Below are 17,252 nucleotides of genomic sequence, written 5' to 3'. Positions count from 1 at the left end.
GTCTGAGAGACTAAAGTCAACTCAAATAAATTTCATCCTTTAATTTTTGTATAGCATTTTTGTTTGTGTACTAAATTTTTTTAGACAGTTGGTGAGTTGGATAAAGTTTTTGTCAAACAGCACTGTTTGATAAAAATAAATAGTAGAAGTGTCGTCTTAATAGAAATCATAATGGAAATTTCTATTTCAATTTTCCATATTTTTTTCTTGCTGTGTATGTGGAAAGAAATTCATTGACCACACACACGTGTAAGAAAAACGGTAAGAAATTGAGATATTAGTTTTTTCGATTGCATATATGGTAGTCATGCGAGACAAGCAGGACACGGTTTTAACCTTAAATTTCTTTATTACCAAACCTCCAAAATAAGTATACAAGCACTTTGAAAATCTGTAGCAGAAATTATGTCGTACTCACAAACTTCGAAAATCCGAGTGAGGGCCACGTTGAATTTTCGCACCAGTTCGTACCATTCACAGAATTGCCACTTTGATTTGGGCTGACAGTATTTATCGCAGGTAATTAAATACCCAGAAAGTATATATGTATCGAATACCCCCCATGGCTTTGGAATTAAATTTTTCATCCGAATTCTTTGCATTCGACATTACAATAATAAAACTCTTCGTTTTTTCCAAGAAGTATTGAAAGTTGTGTTTTTATTTAATAATTAGTGGTTTTTTATTCTATACAATTAATTTTTCTAGGAGCAGAAAGTTAATATATAATGAGTACCCCATGGTTTTCGAATTAAATTTTTCATGCATTTCTTTGCAGTCGACATTAAAATAAAAACGTTATATTTTTTACACGAAGTATTTACAGTTTCATTCTTATATAATAATTAATTAGTACAGTTTTCTATATTATACAATTAATTTTTCTAGGAGCACTTACAAAAAAAAAAAACTTTTTGTACCATTTACCTACACAAATTGCTATATGTGTGGGACTATAATTTGTGATAACACACGAAAAAAAACTTTATCATTTATATTATACGAAACTCGAATTGCGTCGACTCGAAAATACAACATTTAACCAATGAGAATACAATGCATGAAGTATTGTATATCGTAACAATTTGAATTCAAAAGGCGCCGTTACAATATTAAATCGTTCATTTTAAATTGCGCGTTCAAATAGTTAACAGTTAACGAAAAACCTGATTAAATAATATAATTTTCGAACTGAAAAAATAACATCGTGTGTTTTAATAACGTTAAAGCTAATTAACTATTAAATTGTTATTTAAGTGAAATTTTTGTTAAATAATTTTCCTGAAAAAAAGAAGAAGCAAATTATAAAAATGAAATTGTCAACACGCCGTGCTCATAATTCAAATTCCATGGTTGTTTTCATTTTTGGTACAATTTTATTTTTGGTCATATTGGCAGAAATTTCTGAAGCGAAACGTGAGTTGATTTTTTTTTTCAACTTTTTTACTTTTTATAGTTTTAGAATTTTTAACTAATTTATTTATCCATGATGGAGAGAAATATTTTGTAAAAATTTAACAGAAAACATCATTTAACTTTCATAAATATTTATCTTTCATACAATTAACTGAAAAATTTTGTAGACTTTGTAACAAATTTAAAAGCTAAATGATTCTGTTAGAGCTTCTATGGCTCTAAAGTCGTAAATATGGTGTTCAGTATCGACGGAACTCTTCTTTCAAAAATTATAACTTTTAGATAAATTTTTTCTGCTTAAAAGTTATATGTGCGTTAACTTACCGGCATAATATGCATTACTTAATTGCCATATTTCGCAAGGTATAAACTAATTAATGATTGGAAATAATAATGGAATGATCATTAAAGTATACAGTTTTTAAAGATTGGCAAAGAAAGTATTAGCTATGAATTTAAAATATTTACGATATATTTAGAGCAAATTTATTATTCGAACATTATTTTGTGATTCGAAGTGAGGTCTGTGTCAATTTAAAAAAATAACACAATAAATTAAACTTAATTTCACAGGTCTGTAATAATTGCTTTCATAAATTAAATTAAATACGCTCACCAAAAGCTCATTACATGTCCAGAAAATTGTATTAATGGCTAAAATTGTTGAAATTTTAAAGTTATTATTAGTTTCTATTTTATACTTTATGAGATTGTAAAAAAGTTAAAATTGTACATGTTTTTTTTTTTTAAATAAATTTCCAGAAATTCTGAAAATTTATATAATATCAACTAGTAAAAGTTTCAAGTATGGTTGTCGGTATTATTTTTGAGAAATATCGATTTATATTTTTCATTTAGTCTCATGTATAACGTTGCTTTTTGTGACTTTTTAAACTTAAAATTCAACGAAATTAATTCTTGAACAATATTTTTTCTTTCTTGAATCATTTAAAAGCATTTAAACTTTTATATTATCACTTTTTTTTCTCTACCAACAAATCTCAGGAATGTACGTCCTAGAGGTGACGGAAAATATTTTTAACATCTGCTTTTGTTGTTTAAGTTAACTTTTCTAAATTATATTGATTTAAAACATTTGAAATAATTGAATAAAGAAGATAGTCAGCAAAAATTAGAATCTAATATAATGTTTTATCAAAAAGTGCAATATTACTTAATACAAAATTGCTCTTCTATACCCTGACTGATCGGCCATTTATTATTTCTAGGGCCAAGTGTAGTCCGTAGGTTATGCCTAACAACTTTTTCCCTATCCTTTAAGAATGTAATTGAATGCTAAAATACAAAAATAAATTTTTTTCGGCCATGAGAAAGAACAAGATGTTGAATCAATTGAATATTCATCAATTTTTAAGCCAGGTTCCCAATTACGTTTTTAGACCTTTAACTTCTCCGACTGTTCTGAAATTACTGTCAATAGAACGTCCGAATCTAATCCTAAAACTCAAAATCCAGTTTTGCAAAAGTGAATAAATTATTTAACGAATAGAAAGAAAGTGTACTCTTAATTTATAAAACATCACTCATGTTATTACCTAATGGAAGTAAATTTGATAAGAAATATTCATAAAATCTAAAAAAAATTAATTAAAAATAATAAATAAGAAATTAATCTTTTAAATTAAAAAGAAAAATGAAAAATGTACAATCATATACATGGTTCTATTGTTTTCGTTTCGCTTTGTTTGATTAAAAACAATAATTTTAAAAATTAAAAAAATATTTAAAAATAATTAAAATTGATATTTGTTGACTGGAATGTAGTACGGGGGCTAAATTAAAATGTGGCTGTCTAGTCTGTGGTCTAGGCCCCAATCTGGAAGCTATTCGCACTAATTACTGACATCCTTCCAAAAGATCTCTTTAGTTTATTTAATTTTCATACAAAATGAAATTTTAACGATTAAAATTATTTTCCTAAATGTGAGTGCCATTTATGCCAATACAAAACTTATCTGGGTTGGTTATTTAACTTTAATTTAAAACCGGATTGAAAATTGATCGAGAATTTGATAGACTTTTGCTTGACAATCTGTCTTGCCTTTGTATCTTTTATCGATAGTAAAAACCCTGCCAAGGTCAAATTTGCGTAACAAAAACGAAAAAAAAAGAAACAATCGTTAAAGCGTCTTTTTTCGAAGTAAAAATGATTGAAAATTCTAACAATTGATGTCTACTTAGGTTATAAATTAATCATGGTCATAGTTTATGAATAATTTTGAAATTTCGATGATCGAAATAAGTTAATCACAATAAATTTGTAATAATTGTATTTCCATTTTGTCACAGGGCTAAAAGTGAATTTTATTATTCTATAGAAAAAAAAAAAAAAAAAAAAAAAACTAGCGCGGGCGCTGGCTCCCTTCCAGTAACTCTCATGTTAATTTTTTGATCCAAGTAAAGCTACCTTACGATTTTTAGGTCATTTCACGTAAACAAGGTCTCTTGTGATTTTTTCGTAAAGTTCGCCGTTTTCAAGTTTTTCGAAAACTTAAGAAGGTCATTTTCAAGAGAAAAAAAATAAATTTTCGTGTTTATTAAAATCCTAAAATAATCTTTGAATATAAGTTTGAAAAGTAATTTCAGATTGTTTATTTATTAAGTCTCAATTTTTAAGTCTACAAAAGATGTTACAAAGAGGATACAATTATTATTAATAGCAATCTGTAACACTGAAATAGTCTTAAACATGGTTAATAATGGAAATTAAACACCTTTTTAAGAGTTAAAAAATGAGCCTCCAGAATGAAGTAGCCTGTAATTACTCTTCAGATATTTTTAAAGAATGTTCAAACATTATTTGAAAAAGTTAATAAGTTCAAAATTATAATTTTAAGTTCCGTTTCACAGCTTTTAAAATAGCATTTTTGAACATTTTTCAAACATTAAACTGTTATTGCCGTTCAATGATCTAAAAAATCTATGGTTAACTATTTCTGTGTAGAAGAGGGTACAGACAAAATTTTGACCAATAGGGTTTCTGGCAACATCCGGAATTTACAAAATGTGGTCCTCATATTTTGCATGCTCAAATCCATAAGAGAGATAATTGAAAATCGTGATTAAAACAAAATAATCTTTTAAAAGTCGCTCATTATATATTTGCTTTCTCTTGTAAGATTCATTAAGTAATTTATAACGACAAAATGTTTGGTGAAACTGATCCTTAGGTATAAAACCTACACATTGCATAAATTGTTTAAATTTACGTGGAATAACTCTCATGAATTTTCCGTAGTATTAATTTTTTATATAGTTTTTCTTAGAAAGATGACTGAAATGTTTAATTATATTCTGTCCAGTATTTAATAATCAACTATACATAAAAATTAATAGGATGTTCCGAGAAAAGATACTTTTTGAACTATAATTTAATTATTATTGAAAATTATTAGTTGTCGGGGGATGATATGTGAAAATTTCGTTTGATAATAAATTAAATTCAGGTGTGTACATGATGGAAAAAATGTTCTTGATGGAAAAACTTATTTAATAATATTTTTTTCTAACGGAAATAATTAGATTTTCTTTATAATGTTTATTATATGAGGAAATTAGGTTATTATTTATGGTCCGTAGGTCTAAGCCAAAGAAATCCAAGTAATGACTTCTTGTACAAGAAAATTCTCCAATTTTGTCAATACAATAAATAAAATAAATTAAAAAAATTTGACTTCGTTAAATTAAAACTGAAAAGAAAAAAATCTTGAATTCGGTGTGCCTTTTGGCATAGGCCTCCTCCAACTGTCTCCACTGTATTCCTTTTTCTGTAACCCTTGTCCAATAAGATCCTAAAGCGAGGCGTATTTCATCTTACCATCTTCTTATTGGTCGGCCATGTCTTCTTTTACTGTCTCTTAGTTACCATGCATACAGTGTCTCTTGGTTCTGTTTCTTATTTCAGATAGTGTGATTCTATCTTTGAGTTTTACTCCAGGTATACTTCTAGCTTCTCTCCATACCTCGTTGGCATCTTACAAGCTTTTAAAGATGCTTTTTAATGTATGCCCAAGACTCAAAAAGACAAAAGATTTCCTGTAAAGTAACTTATTAAAAAACTTCTCATATCTTCAATAAATTTTTTCTGAGGCCTCAATTTATGGCACCTGATTTCAGGTATTTTCTGGTGGGAAAAATTCCACTTTTTTTTTTACAGATTCTAAATTGTTTTTCGAAATTTTCTTCCCTTTATTTTAGAGTTATTTGCCTTAAAAAGCCGTAAAATCAGAAAAATTGGGTCTAGGAAAAAACATTCAAACAGAAATTACTTTTTCTGGAGAAAAGAACAAGAATCTACTACTAAAAAAAATTTCAATTCAAAAAACAATTTTGATCCTTGTTTGCTACCCCCTCACCTCCCTCGAAGAGGCCCCTGTATAAAAACAAACTATTGTATTTTTATTCTCCTTTTCATTTTGTATAAAATTTTCATTCTGTATAACAATACAAATCAATTTATTCACATACCTTTTTAAATTATCAATACTCGATTTTTTTATGAATTTTAACGATTAATTAAATACGTAATGTATTTGCATGTTTTGGTTAATTCACTGGTTATATATCAATTAAATTATAAATATAATAGGTTATTGGCCATGCAAATAATATTATTGAAATTTGAAAATAAATACAACTTTAACTGATTTAAAATAAACTAAATGATTTCTGAAAATATGATTTACCATCATATATAACTATTTTAAATACCTTTAGAGAATTATTTCATATAATTTTAATGTACGCTCGAATTCCAAAAAAAATGAAAAGGACATATAGAAACTGCCTATAAGAAGTTTAGGATTATCTTGGTAATTAACTCACTTAAAAAGTTTTAAAGTTTATTTGAGGTAATAATCCTTGAGAGCAGTGGCGTAGCTCGCCTTGGAGGGGCCCCGTATCAAAATTATTTTAGGGGCCCAAATGAAGGGTGAAGATTTCTCACAAAAGAAACAAAATTGCTTGCATTAAATTAAAATAAATATTATTGATTGATTATAAGTTATCACTTCCTCCTAGAAATTGACCTAGCCAAACAATTCAAATTAAATATACACTTTTCTTGCCTTTTTTCGGTAAATTGATTTATTGAAACATGTATAGCTGAAGACGATTTCAGTTTTTCTATGCTTACGTAATTAACTAATGGCCTTTTAAGTGACATTGTGGATAACATTTACTAATTTTTGCTTGCATATGTAAGGGACCTCTGTAGCTCGGGGGCCCCGTATCATTGATATGGCTGATACGGCGGTAACTACGCCCCTGCTTGAGAGTGCAAGTTGAATCCGATCATCGAATATTGATAAACTGCTTTCATATGTTTTAATAAGTACTATATTTTATTAAACCGAAACAATTTTAATATTGTATACTTAAATGCCCTAAAGCGGCTCAGTAGCAGAGCGAGTGAAGATGCAATCACCATTGCCTGTTTGACTATTTAGACTGGGAGGGCGGGTTCGAATTTTATTAATTAAACAGACTGCCGCAGCCTGACCTGAGTTGGTTACTTTATTCTTATTTAAACGAAGACAGTGTGATAAATTTACCGCGCCATTAATTAATAGGGCAGTAAATTTTTCACACTGTCGTCGTTTGGAAAGAATAAAGTAACCAACTCCACCCACATCATAAATTTAAACTATAAATATTCTAAAAACGGAGGTTAAACCCAATTCTTATTATGCTCTAATATTATTATTACTGAAATACCCTACAAGAAAAGATATTGGTAAGTCAATAATCTAGGTGGTGATATAAAATGTGAAACACGTCGGAAAATGCACGTCGTTTGGAGCAACTTAGCCGATCGCTAATTTTCTATAATTTCCTATAATAGTCCATCACTCTTTTTTTATTGGAACTTAACTAGAAATATTAATTTTTTTGGATTGAATTAGATTAAATTTTTTGATTAATATTGTACACTATATATGGTCCACACTAGGAATAATGGGATGATAAATTTTATTGAAACTAATTATTTATGTACTAATTCAATTTAGGTATGTAATTGTTTATATATTGTATTAATAATGAGATAAATTTATGATTATATTAATAATAAATGATTTAAATACCATGTTAAAAAAGTTATTATAATTCCAAGATTTTTACCGGTCAGTAACTACCTAATTGTACAGAGAACTTTACGAAATTTTACAAACTTTATACAGAAAAGTGCACAGTTTTTTATAAGCTCAGTTTGAGAATGGAGAGAAGAATAGATCCATTAGAAGATTCTTTAATAAAATGCTTACCCTAGAACAAGAGTTACTTGACTTCCATTTATTTGAAAACTTTGTTCAAATATATCCTACAAATTGCACTGCATGCAATTTTTACATTTATTAATACTGTTAAACTTCAATCCTAAAATTTCAATATTATCGAAAAAATGTTAAGGCGGAAATAACGAAACTATAGGAAAACCGATATGCTACTTTTCGCTTCTAATACAGTAAAAGAAAAGTGTGTAGGATTGATTTCCTTTAAGATGACGCAAGCCATTCAATATTACCGTGGTGAAACTAACTGATGTATATTTTATTTCATAAACAAATTAAAAAAAAAAAAAAATAAATAATGGTATCTTTATTACGATAATGATATACTTCATAATGTTATTATTTGGGCTTTATTTCATTTTACAAAATATAGAACAAAAGAAAAAAAAACAAACGTACAAAATGTGAGAAAAATAATATTACGTACAAAATATGCGAAAACATTTCAAAACCATATAAAACAGATCAATTAGAATTTAACTTTTTTTTTACATGAATGAGTTTAACATACTTTTATTTTAAGAATTACGTTTTTGGGTACAAATTTATGATGAAGGTTATTCCATCGATGGCACTTAAGGGATTTTACACAACTGACCAAACAAAAAAAAAGTAGTAATAAATCTCGATTTTTGCCCCAATTTCCTAGAAATATTTTTGTATTATATAAATACGTATTTCGATTATCAAGTAGTTATCATCAGTATAAATCAGCTATAAATAACGTAAGTTATTCGATGCCAAGACTCTAACAGACAAAGGACTGAATAATGTCCTCTAAAATTTACAAAGTAAGATGGATCGAGATGAGGTTTTTGCATTAGGTTCTAGGAGGTATTTATAATTTTGCAAGCATTGCAAAATATTGGGAGATAATTTCCCTCGTTTCTACATTCAAAAATGTATTTTTTGAACATATTTTGTACATTTTTTGTACGCATAACATTATTAAATAATGATTAGAAAATGAATTTTTTAACATCTTTACGTTTTCTTTTTTTCTTGAATTGCCTAAAAAAGTGAATCCCAAAAATGTATTTCTTAATGCAAAAGCGAGGGCAATGTCCACAAATTTTATATTACCTTATAGATCCTAATGCAAAACACCGCATCTCGATCCATCTTACTTCAGAAATTTTCACGGTTTTGACGTTTTTGTGTTAAGTTTCCTCGTCTATATACTCAACGTTAGTGTATACAAAACTTTTGTAAGCCCGCCTTCTAGATAGTTCAATAAACGGAAAAGGCACGCCATTGAGAGCTGCACTTTTTAGTACGAAATATTTTTAATTGTGAGATAACGGATCCACATCAACAATTGGTAAATGAGCTAGCAAAAAAAAAAAAAAAAAAAAAATTAAATTTTTTAATATGATCGAGCTCTTAGTCTAAAACCCAAAACATATTGGACAAAATAAATGAAGATACAACATAAAACATTTATCTAAATTGACCAATAGTAATATTTCTTTGTAAAATATAAATCCTGTACCAAGCAAGCTTCGGATATATTTAGTAACTGGGATATAAAATGGTATACATATAGGATGGACCAAGTAATATCAACAGGACTTCATCAAATGGCAGATAATGTTAAAATAGTGACAATTTCCCATAAAATATATAGCCGCAAAAAAGTCTTTTCCAGATACGGACTGATGGTTGACGAAATTTTAGAAAAAAAGTATATTATTGTGAACATTGCCAAAACGACTATTTAGAAAAATTATCAATTTTTCACACAATGGCTCAAGTATCGTGATTGAATTTGTAATAAAGTTAATAAATAACTTATACAATAGTAAATAATTTGCAATAAAGCAGCACTGGAATTTTTTGTCGAAACCGGATGATAACCGTTATAGCTATTACCATAAACCTTAAATCAGGTAGGATTTTCCGCTCATACTGTCAAATTTTCAATATAGTTAAGCAGGCGTTTTGGTAATATCCGTAATAATATCCATTTCCTTTTAAAATTTCAAAATCCTATATCTAGAAAAGGACACTTTCTCGACTGTGCGTTACGAAATTCTTATTATTTTAACATTATCTTATCCCGTCTGCGGTATGCTTAAGGTAGCGGGTTCGATTCCCGCCGTCGCAACAAAATTAATTTAATTAATAGCTGTGATAGGCTGGTGTCGTGCATAGTATATGCATGAAGGAGGTGCACTTAGGCTCTGAAATTGAGGAGCTGATAAATGAAATTATCAGCGGAAAGGTGGTAAAATATATGGTATCACAATGGGCTCTATAGCCTAAGTGTGTCCTTCGTGGACAGCCAATATAACTTAACCTAACCTAACATTATCTACCATTTGATGTAAGTACTCTTACTGTTATAACTTGGACCACCTTGTAAATGCTTATAATTCATGTGACAATAAATTATCACAATAAAATATAATTTCTCATAAGTAAATACCTGCAACTAACTACAAATACTTCAAAATATATAATTTATTAGAATAAATACTAAGTATATACAAAACACATATTATATAACATAGTTTTAGTTAATCATGTATTTAAAAAATAAAATGAAAGGTATACATGCGATCCACTGTTTAAACATCTGAATGAATGCATTTATATCAAAATGCACTTTCGTGTGACATATTGAATGGCTGTTTTAATTAAAGCAAAATTATTTAAAAAAATACTTTCTATTGCTTTATTTATAGCGGTGATCCAATATTAGTTTCCTAACTATAATTTAAACAAAAAACACACACAAAATGTAAAGTTCTATTAGTTATATTTTTATTAATCAAATGCTAAGTATATAGACTACTATGGAAGCCTGAATGGCTCGCTATCAATTTATGAGAAAGTGGCGTTACACTAGCTTATTTTTTAAATGTGTACTACCCACAAGTTATAAAACCAACTTTTAAAAAGTCACTAATTCACTTTCAACAAGTGCACTTGTGACTTGTGGTATTATGGAAACGAACCCATTTGAAGATGTCGGTATTTTGTTATGTGCAGATTTCTAATTATAACATCATAGTAAACATAATACTTTTAATAGTTAGAAATTAGAAATGTGCAGATGTAAAGGAAAAACATCAACAATTAAAGCATTATATTTTTTAAATAATACTAAAGGAAATTTTGAACTAACTAGATAAGACAAATTATAAACATTATCATAACATTATCTGTTGAAAATACAGTATAATAAATATATTTAAAAAACATTATCATATTATTATTGAATCCGGACATATAATTATTAATAATTAGAGGCAGTTTCGGTAGTGTCTAATTAAAGGATAATCATTACCGACTGACATATTCAAAAAGGTTCGTTTCCATAATACCACAAGTCACAAGTGCACTTGTTGAAAGTGAACTAGTGGTTTTTTAAAAGTTGGTTTTATACTTGTGGGTAGTACATATTTAAAAAATAAGCTAGTCTAGCGCCACTTTCTCATAAATTGACCGTGAGCTATTCAGGCTTCCGTAGACTACAAGCTCATACAAAATATTTTTGTAAAAGTAACTTTAAGCATCATGGCATATCTTTTAAGAAAGAATTTACATTTTTAATGAAGAAATGTTTAAATTAACTCATTATAGTTATCAAATATCTGAAGCACTCGCTGCAACCTCCATAAACGAGTTATAAGAGATACATTTGCTTAAAATAAGATCAAGTTTTCATTATTCGATAAGAATTCCCATCAATCTAAGTTTCAAAGAAGTGACATATAGATGCAACACACTGCATCCGATATTTTTCTACAATTTTATAAAGAATATCGCAGAAATACAGCTATCCTAATTTCTTCTGGTGTAAGGAATTCAAATACAAAGAAGAAGGAAAGGGAATTAAGTAAGAAGCCACACGTATTCTTAAATTAATTATCGTTTTTACTAAATTAACGTTTTATTTGGGGTAAGTACATCGAATTAAAATCAATTCAAGCCACTGCTTTACTTTGAATTTCTTTCTTTTTTTGTTCATTATGGAACACCTTATGTGCTGACCAAACAAAATTTACGTGTAGAAGCCACTTTCGAGTCAATTTTAAACCTAAAAAAACATTTGAGCGAAGATAAAAAAGATTGTGTTATGTATTTTGGACATTCCTCGGCTATGTATTCTCTTAAATTTGTACTTGTGTATGGAGGAAATATATTGAAAAGTTATCGAACAACAATTTTTAAATATTAATAATACAATGTAGTTTTTAAGTAAATACTAAAAATTAATATTTTTCAACTGTTCATTACAAATAATAAGATAAAACTTTTACCACACAGCTCAAAACAAAATTATTTTTCTCTTAGTAGAACAAATTGTTGGAATATTGAGATCGTAAATAAAATTATTTGATACATCTGCTGCAATCAAAAACTTTAACCAAGTAGTGTACCCGGTCACATATACTTTTGCTCCTAGTTCATTTGTGAATAAATTTTAGCGATAATAATTTTAGGATGAAAAAAAGCGGTTGAGAATCAACTTTCACTTAAAATGGATTTTGACCAAAACAGGTGACATCATATTCATCATTAAAATGGTTAATACTAATCTTGACTTAAGGCTTTGTATCTATAGATAAAAATCTGAAATTATCTACCTATGCTATATCTACCAGCAGACATATCCCCCTCCCCTTCTCGATTAATATCAATCAAATCATATCGCCTTCTATTTTGGGCGAAGGGAAAGAGGAAAATGTCTGCCAGCAGTATGTAACGTTTGGGCCATTCCTAAGGAGTTAATTTGGTAAGCGGCAGAAATTTTTCTCAATTTTGACTCATTTTATCTGTCCCTTTTCATCTATCTCGAAAATGGTTGATCTGCCATATATATTTCTAAGGAGGGAAAAAGCTCCAATCGACTCAGGAGCTTATTTACTACGTGGCAGACGATTTGGGTTCATGGATTTTTTTAAATTAATTAATTTGCAGATAAAAATTCTTAATTTCTGTTACAAAAAAGTTTAGAGTGTGCAGTAAAATTGCAATGTACTGTCCGATTAACTTTAATTTTCTAAATTTCATTTGTTTATATTTTAAACTTCTATCATCTAATAATATTTTATAATAAATGATTTACAATATATGTGTTTTAAAAAGACGTATAGAGACAATTTAAAAAATGATTGCTTGGTTTATTTCCTGACAATTTGTTCCCTTAATGCGTTTTCCAGTTGATAGTGTTCCTGTTCAAATATACAGTAGATATATGGGTATAATAAATATATATATAGAAAAATTTATATCCATTGGATATAGTTTAATAATCTAATCAAAGGTGTGTTGTATATCTACACAGTCGCAAAAAGTTTCGAGTATATACATATGTATGTGATAAGGGTTTAATATATAGCTGGATTATCTAGAAAATAAAATGATAACCTTTGTGAAATTTACATATGTCTTAAAGGGTGAAATAATATATTTATAAACAAATACATATCGTAGCAAAGCTATCAAAGTGATTATTTTATAATAAACATAGCGATAATTGTAAGGCAAACAAACAAATTTTTGTTGTAGAGTAAGATGTGGTATCTATAAGTACCTAGTGTAAAGTTGAATCATCCTGTAGTTTCCCGGCAGATATTAATTTTTACTGGACAGAATTTGTTTTGAAATGACGGTTGTTTTAATGAAATGGGAATGCTGATAGATTTAAGATTGATTTTCCATGTAAGAGTATTTTTGAATAAAGCCAAACTAAAATATTTTCGCGAAAAAAGTTTAAAATTTTGATTCTTCTGGAAGTTTAAAATTTTGATTCTTTCTTATAAATCATACTTAACGAAAATCATCTTTTATTATTTAGTATTGTAAATTTATTATTTTTTCTAATAATATATTGTAAACATATATTTCACAAACGGAATCGATAATCATTAAATGTGGAAAGAACACAAGCCGCCTCATGTTTAGGGGGAATGAAAAAATAGTTTTTTTATACGAGGACGCCTTTTTTGTCAAAGCTAACTAAATTTTCTGTGGGTACTTTTCTTTACGGATTTTATAGGTTAAGAACTTTAAGAATAGTATAGGGAAAAATTTAGGTCAAGAAAAATTTTTTCTAATTCGATACAGAAAATAAGTTGTTTAAAGAAATAAAGTTGTCTTCTGCCTGACTATAAGAGCGACCCGCTTTATATGCATTCAATTTCTTTATTTAGTTTAAAAAGATGCTTACACCTCCTTCAAATGGTTTATTTTCAATCTATAACGTCTATAAATAGAAAAACATCAAATTATTAAACTTTATTTCCGAATAAGAACGGTAATTGCGATCAATATAAAGGATAGAGTAGATTATAGAGTGATTTTGAAAAGACTGTATAATACCTCCCTTAACTTATCTTAAAGTTTACAAAAACCCGACCGATTTTCATAGAAAAATGGAACAGTGGATAACATCTGTCCTATTAATGCGGAGAGGGCAATTTTATGCGGTTGTAAGTGCTACATAACGCAGACGGCTAAATAAGCTAGCCAAACTAGTTAAGGTATTTCCAGCATGGTATCTGCAGTTACTATGCAAAAGCTATGGTTAAAATTTTTTTCGACATAATCGAAAAATTAAATTTAAGAATTTAATAATGCTTACTATTAATTCCCAAAGTTTCAGAAATTTTGACCGTTTAAAATGGGAAATAATTATGCCAACGTCCCAATTTCGATCAATTTACGTCAAAATTAATATCTCGAAAGTGAAAATTAATTTCTAAATTTTTTTTTTAGAATTTTATTGTATAAACATTTTTTTCTACTTTTTCTTCAATATATAATAATATCATAAAAAATAGTTGGAGAGACCGGACATTTTACATGCTTTAAATGGGACATGACCCTCAAAATCGCGAACTTTGTCTTTAAATATCTCGCGATCTAAACGGCCAAAAATTATGAAATTTTAGGAATTCATAAATAAAGCTATTATAAACCCGAGAAAAAAAATTCGGCCAAATCTGTCGAAAAGTGATTTCATGCTGGAACTACCTTAAAAATAGAGTACAATTTATTTAACGTTATTAAGTTATCCTTAGATTATGTGTCAACTATGAAAGCATAATACTTCGCATTTAACATTCAGAATGTCCCTATTTTGAGAATCAAAAGGACTTCGGAAAATTCGCATCTCTAAAGCTCTACCTAATTCACAAATTTTAAAATATTTTGTATTTCTACTTCGTCTATAAATTGAGTTAAAGAGTTAACAAATTTTGTGTGAGTTGAGTGTTTTAGTAGCGAATCAACTTCCGCAATTTTTTGTTGTTGATATTTCATGCATCATTAATAAAATGTATCTAAGGAAGTTGGGCCATTGAGAAAATTGTTAAGAAATAGCCAAAACTTCTAATAGAAGTAATTTAATGTCTAATAACATGAGATAATTGCAATTAAAAATTATATTTTTAACACACGTAGCATAGGAGAAGCGTATGAAACTGGCAATCTTATTCATTTTATTTCCAGTACAGAGGAGTTAACGTTTTGATAAAATACTAATATTTGGAAGAATATTACATTCAGAACCTTTAAAAAAAAATCAAATAATTCCTGTTTAGTTTCGATATAATTTTAAATTAAATGGCGCTCAATTAAAAAAAAAAAAATGAGGAAAAAAATTCGAGTTATTTTTACACCCGTTTTTTTAAAATCGCTAGTTAATCTCCAACAATTTTCATTTCTTTTACAAATTTTTTTCTAGGTGTTTTATAACAGACGTAATTACCGGTTTTATGATGGACGTTATTAGTAAATTGTACGTACCTACATATACAAATCGTATTTAAGGTAGTACTATCGGTAATAGACTTTGCATTCAGAATTTAATGAAACTTGACATAGTTGTCCATTATTAACATGGCTGATAAGTCCCCGGTCTGACACATAGATGGCGTCGCTAGTATTAAATGCATATTATTTTTATATAGTACCAACCTTCAAATGATTCGTGTCAAAATTTGACGTCTGTAAGTCAATTAGTTTGTGAGATAGAGCGTCTTTTGTGAAGCAACTTTTGTTATTGTGAAAAAAATGGAAAAAATGGAATTTCGTGTTTTGATAAAATACTGTTTTCTGAAGGGAAAAAATACAGAGTCCGGAAACTCATTATCAAGCCAAGTTTTTGCTTCCACTGTATTTTTTCCCTTCAGAAAACAGTATTTTATCAAAACACGAAATTCCTTTTTTTCCATTTTTTTCACAATAACAAAAGTTGCTTCACAAAAGACGCTCTATCTCACAAACTAATTGACTTACAGACGTCAAATTTTGACACGAATCATTTGAAGGTTGGTACTATATAAAAATAATATGCATTTAATACTAGCGACGCCATCTATGTGTCAGACCGGGGACTTATCAGCCAACCTATTATTAACCATAATTAACTAGTTAAATTTTTAGGGGCTTTCAGAGAACTGAAAAAAAGATATTTTAACATTGATCCTTGTGGGAAATCACAGATTTAATTTTATTTCACAAAACTGGACGTTCAGATTTTCAGTTCTCTGAAGGCCCCTCTCTGAATGCAAAGTCTATTACCGATAGTACTACCTTAAATGTGTATAACAAGTTAGAGTTATTGTAATAAAACGTCTATAATAATTTCGTTGCAATATAACCACTATACGAAAATATTGTAATCTTAAAGTTGATTATATTAAATAAGCGTGTAACAAGTATAATAATTTTAATTAAATATTTATGAATTTAAAATGTTTATAAATTCACTGAATTATTTATAATAAAATATATAGATACATAGATAGATAAACTAAATAATTAAAATTAATATTTCAATTTTAGAAAATATTCTTAGCACAACTGTCAAATATTATCCATATAAATGAAGTTCTTAGAATAAAGAGTATAATGTTTTCTTTACAGTTTGTGGATGTTCTTTCTAATTTTCTAAGAAGTATAATTAAAGGTCTAAAGCGATAAATTCTGTAGCTAAGATAGTTTGCTCATAAACTCACATTTCTTCTGAATTTGACGATATAAGAAAGTATAGTGTTATTCTTAATATATCGAATTTGTATTTCAAAAAAATTTTCTATCGATTGTGAAGCAAGAAATTTTTAATTTAAGTGCATATAATTAACATGCGATACCGATAAAATAGAAAAAAAGACCATACTCCTTGATTGTAAATTGTTAAGAGAACGGGCGAAAAACCACCTAAAAATAAAATTTTTTTGTTATATACATGCTAGAATGATAGATCTTTCACCAACAAACTCATAAAGTAAAATTAACCCCCCGAAAAATCGGAAAAAAGATTTTTTCTTTTTATCGGGATGTTGCGTTATAGAAAATGAAATTTTTTGAACATTTATGTTAATTTGACTTGAGTCGATTGGTTCTCTCTTAAGAATTAACAATCAAGCACTTAAAATGCAATTGGGCCAAAAATTTTATACATATTTAAAATCTGATTTTTTCTCTCACATTTTGAGGGATAAAAATTGTAAAAGTTGAGTTTTTGTTTTTAAATTTTACAAATTTTTATTCGAAAACTGGAAGGCT

At 28.1% G+C, this 17,252-nt stretch overlaps 1 protein-coding gene across 2 annotated transcripts in view; it reads left to right on the top strand.

Annotated features, from left to right (window-relative positions):
• Positions 1–1,261: 1,261 nt before the first annotated feature.
• Positions 1,262–17,252, top strand: part of LOC123305676 (neuropeptide CCHamide-2-like) — a 100,430-nt gene continuing 84,439 nt past the window's right edge. Inside the window, exon 1 of one of the 2 annotated variants that reach the window (XM_044887456.1) lies at positions 1,262–1,416. In XM_044887456.1, the coding sequence (XP_044743391.1) occupies positions 1,311–1,416 (106 nt within the window). In that variant the 5' untranslated portion in view covers positions 1,262–1,310. The remainder of the gene's footprint in view (positions 1,417–17,252) is intronic. The other variant, XM_044887457.1, reaches the window with a different exon arrangement.

This window comes from Chrysoperla carnea, chromosome 1, assembly GCF_905475395.1.
Source record: "Chrysoperla carnea chromosome 1, inChrCarn1.1, whole genome shotgun sequence".
In the NCBI taxonomy this organism is placed as follows: Eukaryota; Metazoa; Arthropoda; class Insecta; order Neuroptera; family Chrysopidae; genus Chrysoperla; species Chrysoperla carnea.
The sequence above is the reverse complement of the archived record's forward strand: the minus strand, read 5'-3'. Positions and strand labels throughout refer to the sequence as shown.